We start from the raw sequence: 25,076 nt of genomic DNA, 5'->3' as shown, positions 1-25,076 counted from the left end.
TTAGCCAACAAATGTCACTTCCTTATTGTACTACTACTATTACTGCAATTCATTTACACCTAATTAGTATTAAAATGACTAATAGATCTATTTCAGAAACTTGTGTACATCACTATCTTGTGTCAAAACATTACTAGGATCTGTAAAGGTCTGCTATGTATTCCATAACTCATTCTATCAATTTATCTTCAATTCTGGTGCACTTAAAGAACAATGTTACCTTCTTTAACAGTGTGTGGAACTCTGGGTGTCCGAACATGCAACAATTACTCCCTATTTCATCAAGGATTTAAAAACAGAAGTCATTTCGCATGTCCATCCGAAAGCCCTCCTATGGTAATAACTATGCCACAATGGTGAAACCAGTACCTCAAATTGAAATACTATATTTTGTTTAGAACCAGCTTTCCCTTCAACATGACCTATATAAATACATATTTATCTGATCTTATAGAGCTGTTACTAAAACTCTCCCTTTGAACTGATCAATAATGTAACAAATTAAAACACTACCAAATTCACACACAAATAAAAAGTCCAGTGCATACTTCCTTCATGCCCCCCCCTTTTCCTATCAGTGTGTTTTAGACTGATTTTCCACTTCACTTTAATAGTTCTCCTCTTTTCCGCTATTTTTTATTTACCAATTGACTAATTTATGGTCAATACATCTTCTTATCTTCACTTATTTATCAAGTCAATTCAAGTTCTTTACAATACATTAGTAGATACCTTGTGAATTATTCACAATAACTAATCCCCTCTAGGATATGAAATCCATTCATCTTTATGCAGATACTATTTCCTTATTTACCTTTTGTTCATGATAACAATGGTATAACAACCACACGTTTTACCCATAGCTAGTTTCTATAACAAGATTATTATGTGTGACATAATAATCAGATGTCTTGTTTGCTAACCAAGAATATTAAACTTTAATCTTTTCAGCATTCCAGACCATCATATAAACAAGCAGCCTCCCATCTAAACACTAAGCATTAAGGTTTCTACACCACCAACTGGGAAACTCTTGCACAATTATGTTGTAAAATCATTGCATCATTCCTCCAGAACAATCTGAGACAAGCATGTCTCAAGATCTTGTCATAATGAGCACAGTCAGTGATGCAGCTGTAGTCAGTGGCAGGGTCCCCAAAAAAGCTAGGACCGGCCCCCAAGGAAACTCTCCCTGGCTTTGAGATGAGGGAAGGAATCACTTGGCAGACACACATTGTCCTCTGTACGGCAGAAATCCCCCAAAACCGCAGTACCTCTTCACTATCCAATGCTGCTGTAATCACATTCCAGCTACTGAGAAAAACTCAATTTAAATCTCTCTCCCAACGGGTTACAAAATAAAACGGCTGAGTGTCTATATGGTCAGGAATGCTGAAACATGTGAATGTTAAAACAAATCAATGGCAGTAGTCTACCCAGATTCTTTACTCCATTAAAAGTAGTAAAACCACATTGTAAAATCTCTTTTTTATCTTTAGAAACCATGAGGAATGACAGTTCTCATAAAACACTATTCTTCCTTACTTCAGTTCTAAATCAAATGAGCCAGACAGGAAACCCCCTTTAACCACTTGCTTATTCTATTCTTTTTGAAATTGTTTATCTAAGTTGTGTTACAAGCAGGTTAGATCTGTAATGAATTAAAATCAATATTTAAGGACGTAATATAAGTTAAATATATTGTTAAGCTAATTACTGTTTTATTGTGAAGGCATCTCTGGCGAACAGCGGCCTTTGGCTTTTATTTTGAAAGGCCGTTCCGGAACAGTGAGTTCGATTTCTAGAAACACGGCAAGTTAACAATCGCTCTAATGCATTAACTAAAGTCGTGAAAGAGACAAGGAGGGGGAAGGCGTGTGGAAGCAAGCAATGAACTGAAAATGCCACCAATCCTCTGTTTTAACGTGATGGCGCACATTGAAAACCGAAGCGGGCCTAAGCACCCCTGTCATATAAACATTACTGACAAGCGTTCAAAAACCCTTCTGCTTATCACTTAGGCTACTACTTTTTGTTGTATTCATAACCTAAAAATACAATTGTGATGAATAGCTTGCTCTTGTACCATTACATTTACCAACATAAAACAAGGTCTTTACTAATCAACAATGACAACCTACAGACAGCTTATTTATTTAAATATACAAGCCTTTTCTTTAGCTCCCTGTTTGATTCCACTTAAAATCAATCTCTTAATCTGTTCCCATTGCTCCCGGTAACTCCCTGGAATTTCAGAATTGTCTTAACCATTCTGACGTTCCATATTCACTTCGCTTTTATTTATCTGACTTAATTAATATGTGTTCACTTGTATTAATATACTGGGCTATTGTCGTCGTTAACGTGCTTCCCCCCCTTTCAGCCACTAGATGGCAGCAGCAGAGCACAAATGAGCTTCACTCTTCTGAGCGATTGTCTGAGTTCCACAGACAATCGCTCACACAGGTTTTTTAGGTAAAAATCACACAGATTTATTCCCCGTACAGTTTGTCCAGCTTGATAATGTGATGGCAGACCAAACCTTGAACGGTGCTTCAACACCCATAAGGAATGTGACCATTCCATGGGGTCTAAAAACCCAGGTTTTAGCGAGCCCTTTATCACACGTTTGCTTTTCAAATAAATGTTTACAGACAAGGGAAACGAGAGCCGGTCCCGTCACAATTTCGGTGACGTTTGCGTTCTCTCCCAGGAATTGAACATATAGCAGACCGCTGGCTATTAGCTATTGGCCTGAGTCTGCTATTTAACCCCAGTTTTAAACGGTGACCCGATCTGAAATATCGGGTTTCCAGGTTTTGTCGTGCAGGAATTTCACCTCGCAACCCACAAACTGCATCGTTTCCACGCCACTCAGGAATAAACTACCTGAGGTCCACGCCAAACCGCTTTACCTTTCGTTACGCAGGACTTTCTGTCTACCTTGCGATCAACGTTCACGTGTTTTATATAACTTTCCTAACATAGTAAAATATGCATTGTATATTCCATTTAAACTTCAAAAACACTGTGAAACGCCTACAGACAATCCTAAAGTTTTTTACCTTATTTGTAGTTGCAGGGCCCTGCTTATTGTCTGAGATGTCTAAAAGTGTTTGTTCCCGACCCATTCCGGTCATCTGGACCCCTCCACAGCTCTGTTTATCTGGCACGTCGGATCACCATTTGTTAGACATTTATAGGGATTACTAGTCCGATTTTTCAAATCTCCGCGCGTCCCTAAACAAGCTGATATCTTACAGGAAGGAATCCAGAGCATACAATTAACCGTTAACAATAATCTACTTTAATGGTAATATGACAATGCAATACAATCAATACAGTACAAATTCAATACAGTTATCTTTGGGATCCCACATTTACCTGATACTCACGTGAGCCAGCCAGAGGAAAAAGAGACAGCACACAGCGTGGTTCCTGTGTTTAATACATCGCTAACAATGGGAGGAGTTATCTGATCCTCCCTTCCAGACCTCCGTGATTGGCTGCCCAAATATCACCAACACCTCACTTCTTAAGTTTCCCAATCACAGTGGCTTTAGCTTTACTATCTCCTAGATCTGAGTTGACTGTAAGTCAACTCCTCACCTTCCCCCTTCTTCCTTTGTCCTCAAAAACCACATGTTAATAGGCCCCAAATCCAGCTCACAGTTTTTACACAAATCATTTTCCCATTTTAAGGTTATTCATAGTTTACTAACATGAATACATACAAATATTTCCTTACAAAATATGTTCACATGAATAGATTCCTAAATAGAAAATGTTGCACATTTGTTTAAATAGTAACCCATCTCCATATATTTATTTTTTGGTAGTAGATTTAGAGGGCTATCACTATGGGCAGCAACGCTGTAAATATTGACAAATAAATCCAGCAAAATGGCACAAAAAACTATAGGTTACTTACGTAACCCCAGTATTCAGAGTAACATGAAGTGAGATGTCTCACTATGGGATGCGCCTCAACGCGTATGCAAACAGAAGCATCAATCTCATTACGCCAATCCTGATTGGCTGGTGATCTTGACGTCTACGTCAGGGAATCCACCCACCCTTTAAGTAGCTTGCGCTACATCGCAGTCTGGTGAGACATCTCACTTCATGTCACTCTGAGACCTGGGGTTACGTAAGTAACTTATAGTTCTCATTCATAACACTCCGTTCAATGTCTCACTATGGGATATTGAAACTCCCGTATTGCGAGACACGCTTATCTCGAAAATCACCAAAACAACCAGATCTTAACAGGTAGAACTCTGTCTCAACACGGGGCCCAGCACTGCACGGGCCACACTTGGAGCAGAGACATCTAGCCTGTAAAAGCAGACAAAAGTGTGCGGTGAGGACCAGCTCGCTGCTGCACAAATGTCTTGGATGGAAACACCCTTGAACAAAGCCCAGGATGTAGCCAGTCCACGAGTAGAATGAGCATGCAGGCCCGTTGGTGCAATCGCTTCCACAATCCAGTGGGAGAGCCGTTGCCTGGTAACGGGCTTGCCCTTATGAGGGTTAGCCCAGGATACAAAGAGTTGGTCATTGCATCGAAACTCTTTTGAACTGTCCATATAGGTGCGTAAAGCACGGACTGGACACAGCAAATTCGGCCGCTGTTACTCAGAGGAACACAGTGGCGGAGGAAATGCCTCAATGTCAATGGGGCAGGGGCGGATCTACGGGGGGGCAAGGGGGGGCAGCTATCCACGTAAACTACACATCACAGCAATGAGGCCAGATCAATGAAACCAGGATACATCCTGTACCATAAAAACTGGATCTAAACACAGCTGCCTTTGTGCGTTTGATAAATACTTTCTGATGATATGCTACTTATTAGCTAGGCTACATGGCCCTAACGTGTAAAGTTATACAAGCATTTGTACCAGTGCTTTTCACAAGTAGACTCTTGCAGGCCAGAGTATAGGAGTGATTCAACAACAACAAAAAGACATATCTGAGAAGAGATCAGGACGAACAGAAAGAAGAAAAGGAAAAGAGAGTTCATTGAAGAGACCAGGAGGGTCAGGAGGAGATGAAGAGACCAGGAGGGTCAGAGCAGGAGGAAGAGGAGGAGATGAAGACATTAGTGAAGAAGAAGAAATATATGTGAGGAATAAAGATGAAGTATCAGAAAGAGGGACAGAGGCAGGGATCAGGAGGCAGATGAAACTCCAGCTGGACCACATGGTATGTTCTTATTCTCCTTACATGTTGCATTACAGGAGCACAATCTAGCAGCTCTTAGTATTGACAATTATTGATTGAAATGTGTTGCTGCACAGGTCACCTTTAGCTCTCTGAAGAGATGGGTCATGTCATTTGTGTACTTAATTATAACTAAGTACTTACAGTATGCAGAATTAGAGTATTCTCTGAATCGGGTGCCTTTTTGAAAAATGAAACCAAAATGTTTGGTCATAACATCTGGTAGTGGACTACATACATTTTCCCACCCCAGGCACAAAATATAAATAATTACTAGGAATTTACTTGAAAACATTTAACAGGGTTGAAGTTTTTGACAACAAGTAGGCATGAGACCTTGTTTAGCTAAGATATGGCACCACATGGAAATCAAGGACATTACAAATTGTAATATTTTGCAAAACTATTGTTTATTTTGTAATAACCAATTATTTACTATTATTAATTCATATAACAGAGTTGAAATGTTGAGCTTGTCAATCTTAATATGAAAATACAAAAACTGAAATATAGGTAAGAGAAGAAACTGACACTTTTGTGATGTAATTCCCTCAATGCAGATCACACAAGGACTGATCCATTATTTTAATAGGAGGGTAAATGGTATGGCGTGACAGGGTTGAAACAAACTGAGGGACGTGTGTCAATATTGCAATTTCATAGATAATTCAAGTATTTTTTCAGAATTTATTTTTGATCAGTTAAAGTTGACAAGCATATGATTATATTAGCAGCAACATTTTGGAATAATTGGCCATTTGGATTTGTTTAATATTAAATTAATATGTAATAATGCTTAGTGAGCACATGCAAATATGTCTGTCTAATACTTCGACAACACATGTGTTGTAATGCAAAACAACCTGTTCCATTAATTAATTGCTTTAAAATACATTTTGTAGTTTCCTTTAATTTAAAATTATTGAAGTAAGCTTGGGGGACTCAAAGGGCACCCGATTGTTTGTCTGAACACCTTGTTTCTCTTGTGCATTAAGAACACTTGTGTTAGGGCATGAATTAACAATAAATAGGTTAAAATATCACGTACTGTCCGCCCTCCCATGCCACCCTGGCATGACCTCTTGCCCCCCCTTTGCCACCCCATGAAAAATGTTCTAGAACTGCCACTGCAATGGGGGTACATGAGCCAACCACCTTAGGTACAAAGGCAGGGTTGGGCTTCAGCAACACTCTCGTTTGCCCCGGGGCAAACTGAGTGCATGAAGGATGTACAGAGAGTGCATGAATGTCACTGACTCGCTTGGCAGATGCCAGAGCCAGTAACAACACTGTCTTCAGTGACAGGTGTTTCATGTCAGCTTCTTCCAGGGGTTCAAATGGAGGTTGAGTGAGCCCATCTAAAACCACTGTGGCCTCTGCTGTTTTGGGATCTTGAAACGGGCAGGGCGTGAGGCAGCCTGAGCGAAGGACTGCCGCGGGGCCGTTGAAGGCGGCGGCTGGACCCTTCAGGGAAGACAAAGCTGGAGAGCCTCATCCTCCTTCTTTTTGGATTCACACCGCTGCTGCATCAAAGCTAGAGTGGAGCCAAATATGCCCTCGGGAACAATAGGCATGTCCAAGACGTCCTCTTTTTCCCAGTCTGGAAGGTTCGTCCGGGTAAGCCACCTGGCTCTCTCCTGTACCACCATTATCCCCAGTGCTTTGCCTGTGGCTTGGACTGCACAGCGCTGCACACGGAGGCAAATGTCCGTGATCGCTGCGATTTCGTCCCACACGGCAGGCTCAGGTTTGATCGTTATGTCCTCGCAGAGCTCCGCCTGGTAGGCGGTCAGCAGCGAGGAGACGTTGAGCGCCCTGGCGGACAAAGCTGCGGCTTTATAGGCTTTTCGGTCATTGCTGACTGGAAGCGGTCTGCCTTTGCCGGTAACGTGGGGTTGCTCGGTGCCGAAGCCAGCCGCGGTTGGAGGTGGGCTGCCACCAGCGGTTCCATGGGCGGCATTCGGAGCAGGCCGAGCTTCTCCATGCCGATACAGTCCAAAGAGGAGGCACCCTGGATTGGGGCCTTGTTGCTGAAAGGGCGACACCGTGTCCAGCATCTCTGGAAAGACTGGGAGAAGCTGCTTCCTCATCCTCGCTGCTTGGGGCAAGTTCTTCCCCTCATAGCGAGATCTAGACGTCTCCTTGGCCACTTCAGGCCAGGGGATGTCCAGCCTGGACGCAGCGCGTTGGCACACCGTCTGCAAGTCCATACTGAGGCAGGGCGAAGCTGTTGTGCTTTCGCCCGGGGGAGCGGACATCGCCTCCGGCTTGGCAGCCTGGGCAGATGAAACGAAGATGTCATCTTCGTGCTCATCCGAATCGGATAAGAGGAACTCAGAGGCATCCTCTTCATCCTCCTCCATATAATCCAGCTGTAGGACATCCTCCGCGGGTGGAACCACGGTGAGGTCCAGTTGGGAGCCCCAGCTTGACACAGCGCGGGGCTCCGCTCTCGCGGCTCTTGCCGCCACCGGGCCCCAGCCTGACACAGCGCGGGGCTCAATCTCCGCGGCGGTCGCCACCATGTCCCGATTGCCGGCCGGCGAATCAACGGACATGAAGGGGTCCCGTCCCGACAGGCTAGCTTGGCGCGCTAGCTGTCGGCGGAGGCTCTTGATGGTGAAGCGGGCACAATGCCCGCATGAACCGGGGGTATCGATAGCTGCCTGGGCGTGTTCCAGCCCAAGGCAGGACGAGCAGACCTGGTGTGAGTCCGTGACCGAGATCCTAAACCCGCAGCCGCAGAGCCGAGCCTCTGAGCCTCCGACTCCTCTGGTGTGAGGGAGAGAAGGGTCCATCCTCGTTTGCCGGGGTGTCGGCGCGGAGGGACAAGCTCGTAACAGGTATGTTACTGAAAAAAATCCAGCCTTATCGTTATTCTGAAAGGAAAAAACGACGGGGTAGATTTTTCTTTAAAGAATATTAACTGGTGTGTTAATATCTTTCTTATCTCCGTCTCCTCTGGTGTGAGGGACAGAAGAGTCAGTCCCCACTCGCCGTGGTGTTGGCGCGGAGGGATACACTAGCAACAGGTATGTTACTGTTTGAAGAAAAAAATCAAACCTTACCGTTTTCGAAAGAAAAAACGGCGGGGCAGATTACAATATTAACTGGTGTGTTAATATTTGTTCAATTCTTCTGCAAAGCAAAAAAGTAACCGGCAAGCGCCCCGTCGACCGAATGTTAGCTTGGGTTCAGTCTGTGGACCGTTAAGCTATCCCGGCTACTGATATTCGAGATGTGCTATGAAGCGAGAAGAGGTGTTTGCATGACGCTGCAACGTAGCGCAAGCTACTTAAAGGGTGGGTGGATTCCCTGACGTAGACGTCAAGATCACCAGCCAATCAGGATTGGTGTAATGAGATTGATGCTTCTGTTTGCATATGCGTTGAGGCGCATCCCATAGTGAGACATCGAACGGAGTGTTATGAATGAGAACTGGTAGTGGCCTGGCTGGGTGTATAATTCCCGGCCTGACTTATTGTCCCAGTCCGGCCCTGTCTTCAACCATCCTTTAAACTCAGGGTTTGATTCCCACTCCTTTATGATCACAGGTCTGATTTATTAGGCTCATACTTTAAATGTTGATTTTCAATAATGCATTGTCACATAGTTGTGGTGGGATTTTTTCCCCAGGGTAAAATTAAGTTATTATTTGATTGCATGTGAACATGCTGATCAACAACACAATGCAATACACTGAAGGAAAAATGGCAATATTATAGCTTTTGTTTACTGCCACTCCTTAAAAGTGTTTGGCAGGGTATTCTTGAAAAATCAAGTTATTGCAAGCTTACAATGGGGCAAAGCTGTAAACAAAAAAACATTCTGTAGTCTGCAATATCTGCAGTCTATCTTTATAGATTAGTGTATTAACTCCCAAAACTGCATCCAGTGAAATTCTAAGCAGCTGTTAGTTGGTGATATCCTCAAAACTGTCCATCAGAAATGGAGATCATTGTACTAATGGGCAAACAACAAACAGGGGAGTGGCTCTCCCTGTTTGTCAGATTGACAGGTTCATCCCTAGAAAAGCTTTCAAAAACGGTCTGTGGTCTTCCTCCCTTTTATTTGATGCATCTCTTTCAGATCAAAAAATCCAGCAGGGACACTACAGTAGATGTTTTTGATTTGATTTTGATTTTGATATACTTTATAATCCCCGTGGGGAAATTCGTTCTCTGCATTTGACCCATCCTAGTGTTAGGAGCAGTGGGCTGCCATTTTGAACGGCGCCCGGGGAGCAGTGTAGGGTGCCTTGCTCAGGGACACCTCGGTAGCACTTGGTCTTGCCGGGACTTGAACTGGTGATCTTCCAGTTGCCAAGCCAAGTCCCTATGGACTTCGCCACCACCGCCCCATGTTGTAGATGTGTCAGTTATGATCGCAGAATTGACAGGAAAAACATTAAACAACCAAGCATCACACACTGCCAGCTAAAAGGCCATGACAGATCTCAAATTAATATCTGTAGATGACCACTGCACATCTATTTAGAACCATTTTGAAGAACACACATTATTTTGAAAATGTTTAAGTTTTCAGGTTGCCACCTTATTTTATATTTCAATTAAGGATGACTGTTTTATGTAACTTACATGTTTCTATAAGTACTTATCCCCTTCACTTAAATGTTCTCTCAGAAAAGAGCCTAATTGAAATGTCCTGCTGCTATCACCTTGGGAATGGTAATTTTAAACTGAGACATTTATCTCTCTGGCATTGTTGTCAGTTTAACTTATGTCCTCTGAAGAAAAAGAGTGAGTCAAGCATGCATCAAGCTGATCAATGTAAACCAAGTTGGATTTAAACTTTTGTGTCTGGGGGGGTCCGAAAACCAGTCAGTATCTGGTGTGAGGGGTAGGGGGGTAGGGTTAGGGTTAGGGTTTGAGTAATGTTGTGAATCGAGTGGCCCATGGTGGGGTTATGGTATGGGCAGGCGTATGTTATGGACGACGAACACAGGCCACTCAATTCACAACATTACCCTAACCCTACCCCTCACACAAGATACTGACTGGTTTTCGGACCCCCCCAATAAAGCAAAAATGCACGTTTCAGAGTGGCCTTTTATTGTGGCCATTCTAAGGCACACCTGTGCAATAATCATGCTGTCTAATCAGCATCTTGATATGCCACACCTGTGAGGTGGGATGGATTATCTCGGCAAAGGAGAAGTGCTCACTATCACAGATTTGTTCAGATTTGTGAACAATATTTGAGAGAAATGGTTATTTTGTGTATATAGAACATGTTTTAGATCTTTGAGTTCATCTCATGAAAAATGGGAGCAAATGGGAGCAAAAAGTGTTGCGTTTATATTTTTGTTCAGTGTAGCTAGGGTGACACAAGAGCAATGTTTATTTTACATATTTTATTTAACGGATTCGAAGACAATATTCCTGAAATTAAAAAGACAATTGTTTGTTCCTAAACTCACTAGTGTATATAAGTGTAAAAGTGTAAGATTGTATTAGCCATGCTTGTAGCATAGCTCCAGGGAAAGCAACGTTGGCTGCAGTGGCGGCTGGTGGAAAATATTTTTGGTGGGGCTATTGATAGAGTTAGACAAATGACCCCTTAAATTAGGACTTCTGGTGATGTAATGGCGCGTTTCCAGTGCAACGTGGAGCTCGCCTTAATGCTGCGTTCAGACCGGACGCGATGCGAATATTCGCTTCGCTCTAAACGCTCCTATCGCATCGCTCTAGTCGCTCGAGTTTCACCGCAGCTGTCAGCTGTGTTTACTCGCATCATTCAAACAAGACGAGCTGGCTCGGGAGCTACAGCTACAACAACATGAACATATTTTACCGTGATTAAATTGTAATACACGTTTCTAAATGATGCCGACGTAACAACATACTGATACCGGTTAGTAAATACCATGAATTAATGCTTTGACAAGTCTTCAGACAGACGGCAGGCGAAAAACCTTTTAGAATGCTTGTTCCCTGAATGGAGCTTGGCTAAGCTAACGCTATATATGCTCCGACCGTACACACTCACAACAACGGCCTACAGACATAAATAAACCAGCGACTGTATTCTCCATGACACAGACAGTCTGTGGTTTGTACTTGTTTAACTTTTGTCTAGTTTCTGAACAGATCGTATCTGTCCCGGGCTGTTTGAAGAGCAAGCATGTGAAACAAAAGATAGCATTTACCTGTTTGCATCCAGCTAGCCATGTGAGAAGCCTTGTTGATACGTTTTGTCTTTTTCACGAGCCTGCTGTGATATATACAAATCGGGTTGGTCCGGTCCAAGGTCTTTAAGTATCAATTTATCTCCCAAACTTCTCCTTTCAAAAGGATTGGAGAGTAGCTCTTGGGCGGACCGAAGCTCCGGCGACTCCACCTGCACACCATTCTCATCCAAATACTGCGTCACCTTGGTTACTCACGAGTCTAAAAAACAAATCACGTCAACGCACGTAAGCAACATGGGCGCCAACATGGGCGCCAACATGGGCGCCAACATGAGCGCCCACGTGACCAAAATATTTGACGGCGCTGATTGGCTGAAATTATGTTTCGGCGGCACAGTTTACTATTGAGACTTTTGCAACCTGCTGGTTGCTGCTGTTTCGCTCGGGGGCTCTGCCCCGTAATGATAAACTAATGCCATGGGCAAGGCCAGGCAGGAAACAGGTGACTTATCAGTAACTTTAGACATCGTAACACAATTTTAAACGAGATTGTATTGTAGATTATACATTTTTGTGATACTAATTGTATGATATTTACCTTGTTCATTACAAATTTAAATATAAAATATATATCTTTTTTAAATATATTTTTTTTAAATATATATTTTTTTATTTAATATTTATTTTTATTTTTTATTTTGTATCTGGCAAGAGGTGGGGCGGCGCCCCTAGCGCCCCTATGGGCCGGCCGCCACTGGTTGGCCGATTGGCCAGCCCACCACTTTGGACTGATATATCTCAACATAATATATCATTATGGTCTATCGCAGGCATCCTCAAAGTACGGACTCCGGTCCGGATCCGGACCGAACCACAACTGTCTCTGGACTCTGAGCAAATTATACTTTTCATATGTATTATCTGTGTTATCTGCGAGACATCGCCACAACGCAACGAGTCAAAATTATCCGCTATGTCCATAGACTGCAAACAGCGCTCATCGGACATTTATGATAGAAAGTCTCTAATGTCCGAGTGCAAGTGAATGCAGCACAAGATGCACGTCATGTAACCCCTCCCCCGGTCCTGGCGCGAGCCTGGACATATGATTGGCGGCGATTTCATTTGAACGGGGCGGCGCAAAACGAGAAGCATTCGGACCCAAGCACTGAAGGAATGAGGTATTTGCGGTCTACACTGACAGAGAAGAGACTGTCAGTTTGGCTGTACTCAGCATTGAATCAAAACGCACTAAAGCTGTTGATCTTAATACGTTTGTGAGGCGTTTTGCTGAACAAAATGGTAATCGCCGCATTCAGCTGTAATACACGTCAACTTGATGCTCTGCTCACGGATGAGCATACAAAACTATTAAGATGATGACCTTATGTGTGTAAATATATTTTTTTCTTTGAGGGGGTCTGCTCCCAAAAAACAGTTTTAAGTCCTGAGGAAGTCAAATAAGACGGTGTGTAAAACTACACTGCCCAGCCAAAAAAAGGTAACCACTTTGATTTAACTAGGCCAGTAGGTAAGGACTTTCCACTGGATAATAACTGAATTATAAAGAATGCATGACTGAAGTGATGGAGACCATGTTGAAGGCAAACAAAAAGAGAAAATAACAGGTAAAATCAAGCAAATCCCCCTCTCAGATTCCACAGCAACCAGAAGAACATAAATACTTGCTGGTGATTTGATTAATCAGCTTTGTGATGGAATAAAAAATGCACAGTGCATTTCCTTAGCTGTGGGTGAGTCCACTGACACCACTGACATTGCTCAGTTGCTGGTGTTTGTGAGTTTTTATGATGAGGCAAAGGGGGAGTTTGTTGAAGATGTGTTGGGCCCAAGTGGCAAACTCTGGGGAACAGCCGGGAAGCCAATACGGAAGTGCCACACACTGCAGTTCATATATTGGCCGATAGGCGATGGCTGCAGAAAGGAGCAATTTCCATAGACCCCCATGTTAAAATGCCCAACTTTACAGCAGAAAAAAACATGTTTCTCTCCCTGGCTCCATACATTTTTATTATCGATATAGTTAGATTCCACCTTCATGATTATGGATCTGTGAATGAATTGTTTTCTAACACGACCCTTTTATTTATAATAGGTCTTAAAGTGTTTGCATAAATTAGGGCGTGGTCACGTTGATGGACACGTACATGCCTCACTGTCAGCTAACAGCAACTTGTCCACTCTGCTAGGCTACAACCATAGAGGCTACAACGTTAGTTAGTCGTAGTTACTGTACTTGACCCTTTAGCTTTAGCCGTGTTCGTGGTGATTGTGGGAATATTGTTACAAATACCAGACAATTAAGATGTCGTGCTATGCGCTTGAATGTACTAACAGAACTTCCAAGAAGTCTACTTTCAGCTTTTTTCGGTGAGTAAAATGATAATATTATACATGTTAACCCCGTTAGCAGGTGTTTGTGTGCTTGTTAGCTTAGCTTGTAATGTAGCTTATTAGCCAGCTAAGGACGTAACCCTTTATACATGTGTATATGTATATATTAGGGCTGTCAAGTTAACGCGTTAACGCAAAAAAAAATTAACGCCATTAATTATTTTAACGCGATTAACGCATGTGTATTTTTTTCCTCGGCCACCCCGTAGTTTCAGAGTGCATCGAGTTTAAAATACCATCTACAAGCTGATGCTGACAGCCCCGCTCCTGCCGCCCGCTTGTGGCAGACCACACTTCCACGCTCACCGGCAGGCACCGACTGGCTATTGGGAGGACCGGGAGGGTGTGTGTTTGTGTGGCCCGAGCGAGCGAGAGAGAGACCTTACGTGCATTGTTGTTGTTAGCATCTGGTGCTAGCTAGCTGCGCTAACGGAGCTGTTTCAATGAAAACAGAGGAGCGAGCTATCCACACAACTGTGCCGAGCACTTGACTTTATGCAGGAAGCCAGACAGTGGGACATTGTACGAAAAGTCAGCACACCATAGTGTTAATGCGCGCAACATGATTGCAGCGTCCAGGCAGCTCCCGTTCGAGCATATGCCTTGAGTTGCACATAGCTCCAACGATCCATCACACTCTCTCACACACACACACACACACACACACACACACACACACACACACACACACACACACACACACACACACACACACACACACACACACACACACACACACACACACACACACACACACACACACACACACACACACACACAGTATTGTATGAGAGGTTCCAGGTTGAATTGAGGCGAATATTTGTAATGTTCAGAGGTTGTTGTGTTTAATATTCATGAGAATATTTGTCATTGTTCAAATGATAATAAACATTAGCATAAAGCATAGTTGTCCACTCATATGTTGATAAGAGTATTACAAACTTGAAAAATATTCCTCTAAGGAACATTTAGAACAGATAAAAAATGTGCGATTAATTTGCGATTAATCGCGATTAACTATGGACAATCATGCGATTAATCGCGATTAAATATTTTAATCGACTGACAGCCCTAGTATATATACAGTTTAGTTTATGATTCAGCCTTGGGTAAGTCTTTTATAGTATATGACTATGACGCCCATAATGCTAAATAAGAGCAAATGTTAAAAGGGGACCCAATTATCCCAGTGGTAGCCGCCGGAGTCCGCTGCCGAAGCTAACCGGAGCCGTAGCTAGCCCTTTGCGGCTCCATTAGCTTCGGCCAGCGGCGGAGCCCGGCGTTATAACTGGAGATCAAGGAATGCAGCGAAACGCGGACTTGGTTCGCCTGCAGCCCGCTATAGTATTAGCTAAATAAATGATGTTGAACAAGGCTTATTAAGCTGAACATCGCCACAATTGTTCTGCTATGTATCGGTACTTATTTTATTTTATTAACGTGTGAATGACAAGCATTAAGAATAACAACAAATAGCTATTTATCTTGCATATTGTCTCGTTTGATTATGAATGTAACGTTTATATAGTGGAACTACACTGTTTTATCAAAACCAAAGTGCCACGCAGTAACTTGGTAGGCATGTATTTCAGCAGGAAATGTGCAACCCAGATTACATTTACCAACACAGACTATATAGAAATATTTGTAAAAGTTGTTCATGCGTTATTAAGTGAATATGGCATTAACCCTCCTGTTGTCTTTGGGTCGGTTTTCATGTATTTTTGAATAAAGGTTTCCTTAGGTGATCCAGACAGGCTGGACCAGTGGGTGCTGAACATCCGGAGGAATAAATGGACCCCCAACGTTTCTTCTCGCCTGTGCAGTGAACACTTTGAGAGTCATCACTTCAGCACGGACTCATGGGTACAGATCCTTTTAAAAAAAATATATAACTTGGTTCCATTTGTGAGTGTAAATTGTTGTTACTAATTAAATACATGTTATACATCATACAATGCTAAATAATTGTTATGGCACAGCTTGCACATCAGTGATGAGTAATGTTCTTTTGATTAAAAGCCAAATTAAGATTTTGCCAGTTAAGTAAAGAAACATAGAAATCGATCTTTTTGCAAACCATCACATTTCTCTTCAATTTATGCAAAGACTCTTTATCATAGATAGAGAATTGCCATTTCCCCCACATACTCTATGTTAAAAACAGATGAATTATATTACCTTTTTTTACATTATTTTAATAGCAACATTCATTCATCTGTTGTCATCTTATAACTTATTTATCTTAATAGCTATCACTGTAAAAAAAAAATGATTTAATTTAATTTTACTATACAATATTTATCTTTACATTCTGTTCTTGCATATGTCTTATTATATTTACGTGTATATAGATTTCTGCCTGCACTAATTTATTATTCTTAATTTAATTTTCAATTTCTTTTATTGTTTTATGTCTTATAACTAAGTTGCATTGTTGGAGGAGCTCGGGACAGATGATTTTCATTGCCATTCCCACACTGTAGCCTATGTGCTATGACATAAATCCTTTGAATCTGCATCTTGGAAACACGTAATTATTGAATAGATTAACTGCATAGTTAACATGTTGGCCCTCTATTGTCTTTTATAATGCACTCTTACATTTAAAACAACATTATTCAAAAGAAAGTTGAATATCTACAGACCTCAAAAAGTTATTTTATGTGTTTTTGTTTATTATTTTTATTAGGGAAGGAGATGCCTGAAAAACACTGCAGTGCCCACCATTTTCTATTTCACCAATGGCAAAGAACAACAGCCTAGAAGGAAAAGCAGGGTGAGTAGCAATGACGAGGTAAGTGACAGTCCTAGTTCGACTGTTAACAGCAAGGAGGAGGTTGAAGATGGAGACCATGGTAGTGGTGAAAACAGTCTTGCTGCTGATCAGAGCAATATCATTATGATACAAGGCACACCTGAGGAAGCCTTTGTTGTTCCACATGTGGAGAATAATGACATTCCAACAGTCAATGCTTGTGAGGATGTTGGTTTGGGCAGCAGCAGCCAACAAACAAAACAAATTGGAAAACAGACAGACTCCGCCTATGTTCACTCTTACACTTGGGCTTTAAACTAAGACGGGTCATACTGAATAGTTTGTGCACACATTTGTAACATGTGATCTTTCTTTCATGTAGGACGCTTGAGGGAAGTTGCAACGCCTCGGCCAATGGGATGTCTTCTCCACGTGAAAGAGATTGAAGGCATAATTTATAACTTGAGACAATTTTCCAAAAGTTATGACTTGTATTGGCTTAGATAGTAATGGATTACATCTAACACGAATCAAGATCGTATAGAAAAAAAGGAAAGTGTGATCCTTAGATACATAGGAAAAGATGTAATCAGATTAGTTTTACTTTTTTTAATAATAGGGAAACTCAGGATTACAATCTTATTCAAAACCTAAAAAGAGCATATATATGTAAAATGATCAAATGGTATCTCTTCTCTGGAAGTGGTACTGTTCTATAGGCTAATACTTTAATTGTGAATCTATACACCTACTGCCTGAATCTGCTTTATGGTATTATATTATACATTTAAGTAAAAAAATCATATTAATATTTCTTCTCTCCTGTGTTTATTTGCATTGCATTTGATATTGAGGTAATCCAAAACAAAAATAAAGATATCACGTTACATTACTTTTATATCTTGATACTCACATGAAGTTACTGGTGTTTTTGGCAAGTCGCCCTCCCAACCCTGTACATAAGTTATATCATTTTAATTACTGATACAGTTGTTGCACATCTTTAATTTATTTTCTAGTGTACTTGAGTCATAAAATGATTCGAAACCTTTACTTTTCATAAAATGCAAGATGTAACTTTCAATGTAAATAGATCTGATTAAATAAAGAGTAAAAGCACAATCTTAAATGTTGACATTTATCATTTTCCTATGCTTATTGTTAATGTAGTGGTGTTATAAACAAAATGTTGTCCTAAAGGAAATTAAGATGTTTTTTATTTGTTGACAAAAGATTTAAAGTTGATGCTCACAACATGTGGGAACATTTATGGAGAAAAATGTTTCTATTGTAAAACAAATATTGATCTGCATACTGAACAATTTCGAAACTCTCTAAAAGGTATTATCTTCTGTGACGTTACGAGCCTGTAGGGATTGTGGGTGTTGCACTTCATAATTACATTCTATGGTATGCTTATGACATTGATGCCAACATACATGGGACTAGGGGAGACCTTCTTGTTGTTTGCATTGTCACTGATAAATGACAGCGTAGTATTCATTGTCAAGATTTTGTGTTTTTAAACTTGGGACTCTTTTCAGACTGCTCCGGCTTGGGAAAAGATTTGAGCCTTAATGTGTAATGTTTTCTGTATTGTATGGTAAGCTTATCCTTTCATTTGATAGTCCCATTTGGATGTGATGGCTAACATTTTCAGTAAGCAGTAGACAAAAGAAGTGAAAATATGAATGTAATTTATTTTCAATATTTACATAAATACATCATTATTTTAACAAATAAAATAACAAAAAACATGATAACAAATACAAAATACAAGGTTTGACAGACAGCCATGCCCAGCATGGGCCTGGAGAGCTGCAGAGTCCATTGGGGGAAGAGGGGGGGGTGGGATGTGGGCAAGAGGAAGAGCAGCCATGTTAACAGTGTTATGGCTACAGATGTGTAATATCTAACTCAACATTAGCCATGACAGTCTGGGCTTAGCAAGGGCCTTAGAATACATACTCTAAAGGCCAAATCCAAAAACAGTGATTCTGACATTTTAGCAGTTCACAGTCTTTGGAGGTGGTCTTCCAGGCAATTGGCTAGTGACTTTAAAAAATATATAATTTCCCCTAGGGGTGAAATGATCTCCATCTCGCAAAAACAGCCCAGGACTGTCATATCATATCTAATGTTGGAGTGGTCAACAATGGCACCATTTAGGCTATGAACAAAAGTAGCCATAACACTGTTAACAAACTTCCGGGCCTTGTCAAATTTGACAGGATTTGCACCAGCCCTCCACCGGCGCCTCTGGGAGAGCATGATCTTCAAGCCAGGGTGCCGATGGTGAAGCTGGTGCAGGTTCTCCTTCATCTGGTTCAGCAACTGAACACTGGGCACATCCCCCAAGTCATTGCCGCCACAGTGGATGAGGAGGACATCCGGGACTGCTCTTCCTCGCAGGGAGTAGGAAAAGAAAGGGAGGATACCTCTCCAGCGCAGTCCACCCCAACCGAACCAGCACACCCTCAGGTCGAGGCCAAGGTTGCTGCTGATGGTCTCTGTAGCTCTCTGGGCTCCACGCCGGATATAGCTGTCTCCGATTATCCATACAGTCACTATGGGAGGAAAATAAATGAGAGTAACAAACGCTTAAGATAATGAGGAATATCAAATTAAGTATAAAGGGTTGCTCATTTTGTTCTTTTGACAATAACATACAAAATAACTATGAAATCACACCTGTATGGTTAAAAGTAACAAGAGAGCAAAACCTCAAAAAACAGATTAACAGCACACAGTTTATATATATATATATATATATATATTTATATACTGTGTGCTGTTTATCTACAATTGTGTATGTATAGTATGTTTGTGTGTAATGTCAACCATCTGAAGTCATGTAAAGTAAGCCAGGACCATCAACTTACAGGTTGTGCAGTTTGGCGTGGAGGAGGTTGCAATCTTCTTTTTTCTTAATGCTGAAATAAATAAAAATGGTTATTAAAATCAATATAAAAGCACCTTTCTTTTTCTACAGTCATATTTCATTAATCACATTTAATGCACGCAACACTGGCCATATCTCTGCTAGTTTACAAAGTTTAGTTACAAATGACATTTATATTTGAAAAATGGTGAAGCACTTAAAAAACAATTGTATAGTATAGGTTCAAGAACATTTAAATCAAAAGGACACGTTTTGTAAAGTTACAGGGTATCTTACCTTCAGAATATGCCGGGAACGAGGAGTAGTGACCTCAAGCTGGGTTGTTAGCATAGGTTGTTAGCTTAATACTGAGAGCATGTTAGCTTAGCTTCTAAGCCTGACCTAGCCTGAGCTAGGTCTGGAACGTCACGCTCGGTGGCAGCAGGTCCCGCCCTGTCCCACCTCGGCTCCGCCTCAGCACCGCCTCTTTGCCCTTATTTGGAGCAGGCGGGAGTTAGACTCTGACGTCACTGTCGAGCCGTTAGTGGCCGACTCCGCCTACTAAGGGCTTCACGGCAACTGCAGAATCCTATGGGTGACGTCACGGACCCTACGTCCATTTATATATAGCCTACAGTCTATGGTTGGGCCTGACGAACCTCAGTGGACACACAAGGGGGCAAGACATTTATAAAGCAATAATGGGAATGCTGAATAAAAAAGAGTGCAGCTGCCTTTATTCATAACTGTGCAGCTCTTACACCGCGATTCTGAGGGATCAAGCACAGACACAATAACAATGAAAACTGCTGCATACAGATTATTTTAGTTTTTGCAACCTCATGTTAAGAATCTTGTTGCAATTGTTTAAAAGTTTGAATGACCGTAATAAACGGACCTTTGTCTTATTGAAACATTTATTTTGGACATTTAAGATTTGTATTTGAGTACCCCTGGTCTATGGTCTACATCTCAACAACCATTGGATGCTTTCCATTTTATGCCATTCTACAGATGAGGTATGAGGTATGAAAAGTATGAAGACTGATTAACATGTCTGCTTAAATTGTTATACACGATGAAAGCCCCTTATTTCCATTCTGTCCCTCTTCTTCTTAACCAGCGTCGTCATCCCCTTTTTGCTCTTCAATTAGCCATTTGTTATACCTGTAATGCACAACACTGCACACTTCATTATCCAAGGCACTTGTAGTTGTTAAAACATTCATGCTTCCCAGAGGAAGCATCATTTGGATTTTGGCAAATGGATGATCTCTCCTTTAGTGTTAGAGGTTCAGCAAATAAACCATTGTTTGCAACGTCTTGTAATAATATTGTATCATGACCCTGTGATTCCTACCTCTTCAAAGAATATTGCAAGCCTTTCATTCCACAACATAAATAAGATCTAATGTCAAATTTGTATACTGGAGATTTGTAAAGACTTGACTTGCATAGTGATACCTGAAGAAACTGCTCATTTTGGGGTTTTCCCACGTATACTCAGATGCACTGTGACGAGAGTTCAATACTGAGCCTGTTTACTGGAACCACAACCACCTCCACTCACATTTGAGTGATAACGGATACAGCTCATCTAAGTGCCTGTTGTTTAAATATTCAGGATAGTCAGTGCACATCTATTGAGAGCTAATCTCAACCTATTTATTTTAAGTCATCTACAATCATTCATGATAATTGGTATTGGGGAAACCAAAGCTAATGGTTGACTTCCTCCTGGTATGTGGTTTACCAACCAATCATTGGGATTTGTTGGTAGTGCATCACAACCAATGTCTGTACATTATGGTAGTTTGCTAGTTTGCTAACATGTCCAGGTAACTGTACGGGCTTACATGTGCATTAAAAGCACACAATAGAATTGTAATTGACATTGTGGCTCAAAATGATGTCAACATCATGGGATTATTCTGTCAATACTAGGACGGAAAAGTATTTATATTTTTGAAAGTTATGGCACAAGTGGAACAGGATTACCACAGTGGGAAGGTGCAACAACCAATTAAACCAATAAAAACATTGTCACCAAATATATCACAATAGGACACATAAATGGATAATAACAGAATACAAAGTAGTTGCAAATATTATTCTTTAACAAGACACATTTAAGAATGCTAATAAGCACATAATCAATTGAAATAGCTGGCAAAAATGAACACTTGCCAATGTCCATTTTAGTTTGGCCCTATCAAAAATGCTTCTCTCCATACTGTACATTTACAATATGTATAATATGTTTGATTGTCATGCCTCGTCATACCCGAGATGTTTAGTTTTACATCACAATAATAATAATAATACGTTTTATTTCGAGGCGCCTTTCAGGACACCCAAGGTCGCGAGTGCATTTAAAAGTTAAAACAGCTAAAACAAAAACGGAACACAATTTAATCGAACCGACAAGGTAATACAGCAGCATAAAAGCATAAAACAGGCAAGACAAGAGTGTGGAGTGACGGAGTGAGAAGGGGATCTGTGATAGCAGGTTGAATGTGTTTTAGAGTGAGTAGGCCAGTTTAAACAGGTGGTATTTGAATGTCGTGATGGAGTCAGACTGTTTGATGTGTGGAGGCAGAGAGTTCCAGAGCCTGGGTGCGGTGCAGCTAAAAGCCCTGGCTCCCATGGTGCTAAGGCGGGAGGTGGGGACAGTCAGGAGTCCGGCTGAGGATGAGCGCAGGGAGCGGGAGGGGGTGTATTCCTGGAGGAGGTTTGAGAGATAGGTGGGGGTGAGGTTGTTGAGGGCTTTGTATGTAAGCAGAAGGTTTTTGTAGTCAATCCGGTGCTGAACAGGGAGCCAGTGAAGTTGGATGAGGATGGGGGTGATGTGGTCAGACGATTTGGTACAGGTAATGATCCGGGCAGCTGAGTTTTGAATGATTTGCGCCATCTTACCTTAAAGAACTCATTATACCCTACTGTCCTACTAGGGCATTGCGTTCCAAGAATGCAGGGTTGTTGGTTGTTCCTAGAATCTCTAAAAGTACAATGGGAGCCAGAGCCTTTTCTTATCAAGCTCCACATTTGTGGAATCAGCTTCCAGTTTGTGTTCGGGCGGCAGACACCCTATCCGTTTTTAAGAGTGTGCTTAAGACCTTCCTTTTTGATAAAGCTTATAGTTAGGGCTGATTAGATTTAGCCCCTAGTTTTGCTGATATAGGCTTAGTGTGTCGGGGGACATCTTACTTCTTCCTTCTCTCTGTCTATACCTGTGTACTCTCATGTTCCGATTAACCCAGCTTCCCCAAATGTCTTTCTTTTTGGTGTCTATATACGCTGGGATCCGGAGTCATGGATGATCCTGCGGTCCTGAGTCCTGGATCGCGAGCGCTGGATCTTGAGTCGTGGCTGTGGTCATGGATCATCGGTCCTGATGGATATCCTCGTGGATTCATCTTCCTATTATACACACATGCATTTCCAAACATTTGGACTACCTATGTTGCAAATGTATTATCTTTTCAACTTACACACGGCATCTATTGCACGTCTGTCCATCCTGGGAGAGGGATCCCTCCTCTGTTGCTCTCCCTGAGGTTTCTCCCATTTTTCCCTTTAAACTGGGTTTTCTTTGGATGTTTTTCCTTGTACGATGTGAGGGTCTAAGGACAGAGGGTGTCGTATTGTCATACTGATATTCTGTATAAACTGTGAAGACCACTGAGACAAATGTAACATTTGTGATATTGGGCTATATAAATAAACATTGATTGGTTGATTGATTGATTTGGAGTCTGTTGAGTAGTTTTGTGGGTAGGCCAGAGAGGATAGCATTACAGTGGTCAATCCAGGATGTGACAAATGCATTAACCAGGATTTCGGTGCTGGATTGTGAAAGGGATGGGCGGAGTCTGGAAATGTTGCGGATATGGAAGAAGGCAGTCCGGGTGATGTTTTTTATGTGGGGTGCAAACGAAAGGGTGCTGTCCAGGATGACGCCAAGGCTTTTGACTTGGCTGGTGAAGGATACAGGGAAGCCATCGATCATGATGCTTGGGGGTAGGGTGGTTAGGATTTTGGAGAGGGTGTTTTTTGAGCCGATGAGCAGGGCCTCAGTGTTACTACCATTTAGCTTCAGGAAGTTCCTGCTCATCCAGCTCCTGATATCCTGGAGGCAGGTGGTGAGGGAGGTGGGCGGGAGGGCGGTGTTGGGTTTGGTTGAGATATAGACTTGCGTGTCGTCAGCATAGCAGTGAAAGTGGATGCCATGGTGACGGAGGATTGTGCCTGGTGGGAGGAGGTAAATGATGAATAGGAGTGGACCCAATAGAGAGGCGAAGTCCCTCCCTTTCCGGGAGCCTCCATGGGACCCCGGAAGCGTAAAAGTATACATTGAAGTCAATGGAGAGAGAAAGGTTATCTTTTGATCCCGTTTGAATTGTGCCACGAATGACACATATGATGTTTGTCAATTTAAAAGAATATTTTGCAAGTCAAACTAATTAAAATGTGTCGTAAAACTGTGAAGTTACAAATGTTTTCGTGTGAAACCGCTGAGTGAACTACAGGTCTCTTGGTCTCGCACAATACGCGTCACCATCACAAAGATGGCCGTCACGTTAGCAAATTTCACCTGTTTCTTTCAGAATGAGAATAAAAGTATAAAACGAGGTGACTACAAGTCTGGACACGTTGAGAGCTGTACATACACGAAAGGGGAGTTAGTCGGTTCTGTAAGAGCAGCGGGACCGGCTTTACAGGATGTTGGTGAGTAATATGAGTGCAATGTGTAACGTTAATGTCAGCTAGCTAACATTAGCTAACAAGGTACACTAACGTGTTTTGTTTCAGTAACTAGTGTTCTCCTTTAGAACTTCGTGGTCTGTGTGTGCTGTGGATAACATTAGTGTTCACAAGAACAAGGTACACTCCCGTGTTTTGTTTTAGTTGCTCTTCAGATTGAAGCGGCCAGTTTTATATCGACTATACTGTATGTGTGATCTCCTTTTACATCTCGTTGTGTCATTTGAGTTTATTTGCTGTGTGTAGATTCAAGGGTTTTGGTTATCTTGTCAATTTGTTTGGTTATCCAGGCACAGCTGTGTGTGACTCCCTCGGGTACACTGGTATGTGTTTTCCTAATGTAGAGAGCATTGATTAATTAATAAACTACACACTGAGTCTAGATCCTGACCAAATCCTTTTTTATTGTTGATCAAATGTTTTTCAAAAATGTATTCATACACATTTAGAAAAATACAATGTACAATCACAACCAGTACAACACACATTACAAAAAATACAGAAAAAACAAACAATAACAACAATCAGACAAAACTATGGAAAGATAACCCCTCCCACCCCCAGATCCGGACCATCCTTGTATTATTGCTCCTTCAATCTATTATAGCATGCTAACAAACATGGTACTTACTTTATTTGTACAGATCTGCATGGGAGACGATGGCGCGATGCAGAGCGCTGTCTGTGATTGTGCACGGGGGATGTACAAATGCAGCCACGCTGCAGCATTGGCAATATGTGCCATGTGGCAGATCAGCTCCACAGATGTTGAGTGCCAGTGGAGGAAGCCTGGCACTTCCAAAGTAGTCCAGCCGGTGTCTCAACTTTACCAACAGTGAGAGGAGACATACAACCCACTGGCCAGAGACATCGCCACTCAG

At 41.8% G+C, this 25,076-nt stretch overlaps 1 protein-coding gene and 1 long non-coding RNA gene across 2 annotated transcripts in view; one reads left to right on the top strand and one right to left on the bottom strand.

The window, feature by feature from the left end:
- The window catches only part of LOC139433239 (THAP domain-containing protein 5-like), a 32,682-nt gene extending 13,201 nt beyond the window's left edge, over nt 1–19,481 (top strand). The window contains exons 2-4 of the mRNA XM_071202163.1: nt 15,527–15,658; nt 16,485–16,571; nt 16,933–19,481. Coding sequence (XP_071058264.1) covers nt 15,527–15,658; nt 16,485–16,571; nt 16,933–16,941 — 228 coding nt within the window. The 3' untranslated portion in view covers nt 16,942–19,481. The remainder of the gene's footprint in view (nt 1–15,526; nt 15,659–16,484; nt 16,572–16,932) is intronic.
- Nucleotides 19,028–19,972, bottom strand: LOC139433240 (uncharacterized). Its single transcript, XR_011642802.1, has 3 exons — nt 19,729–19,972; nt 19,433–19,483; nt 19,028–19,117 (listed from the first exon to the last, which is right to left on the bottom strand). It is a non-coding gene; the product is annotated as an uncharacterized lncRNA (long non-coding RNA).
- Nucleotides 19,973–25,076: the final 5,104 nt, after the last annotated feature.

This window comes from Pseudochaenichthys georgianus, chromosome 3, assembly GCF_902827115.2.
Source record: "Pseudochaenichthys georgianus chromosome 3, fPseGeo1.2, whole genome shotgun sequence".
NCBI lineage: Eukaryota > Metazoa > Chordata > Actinopteri > Perciformes > Channichthyidae > Pseudochaenichthys > Pseudochaenichthys georgianus.
This window is presented reverse-complemented; position numbering and strand designations above follow the sequence as displayed.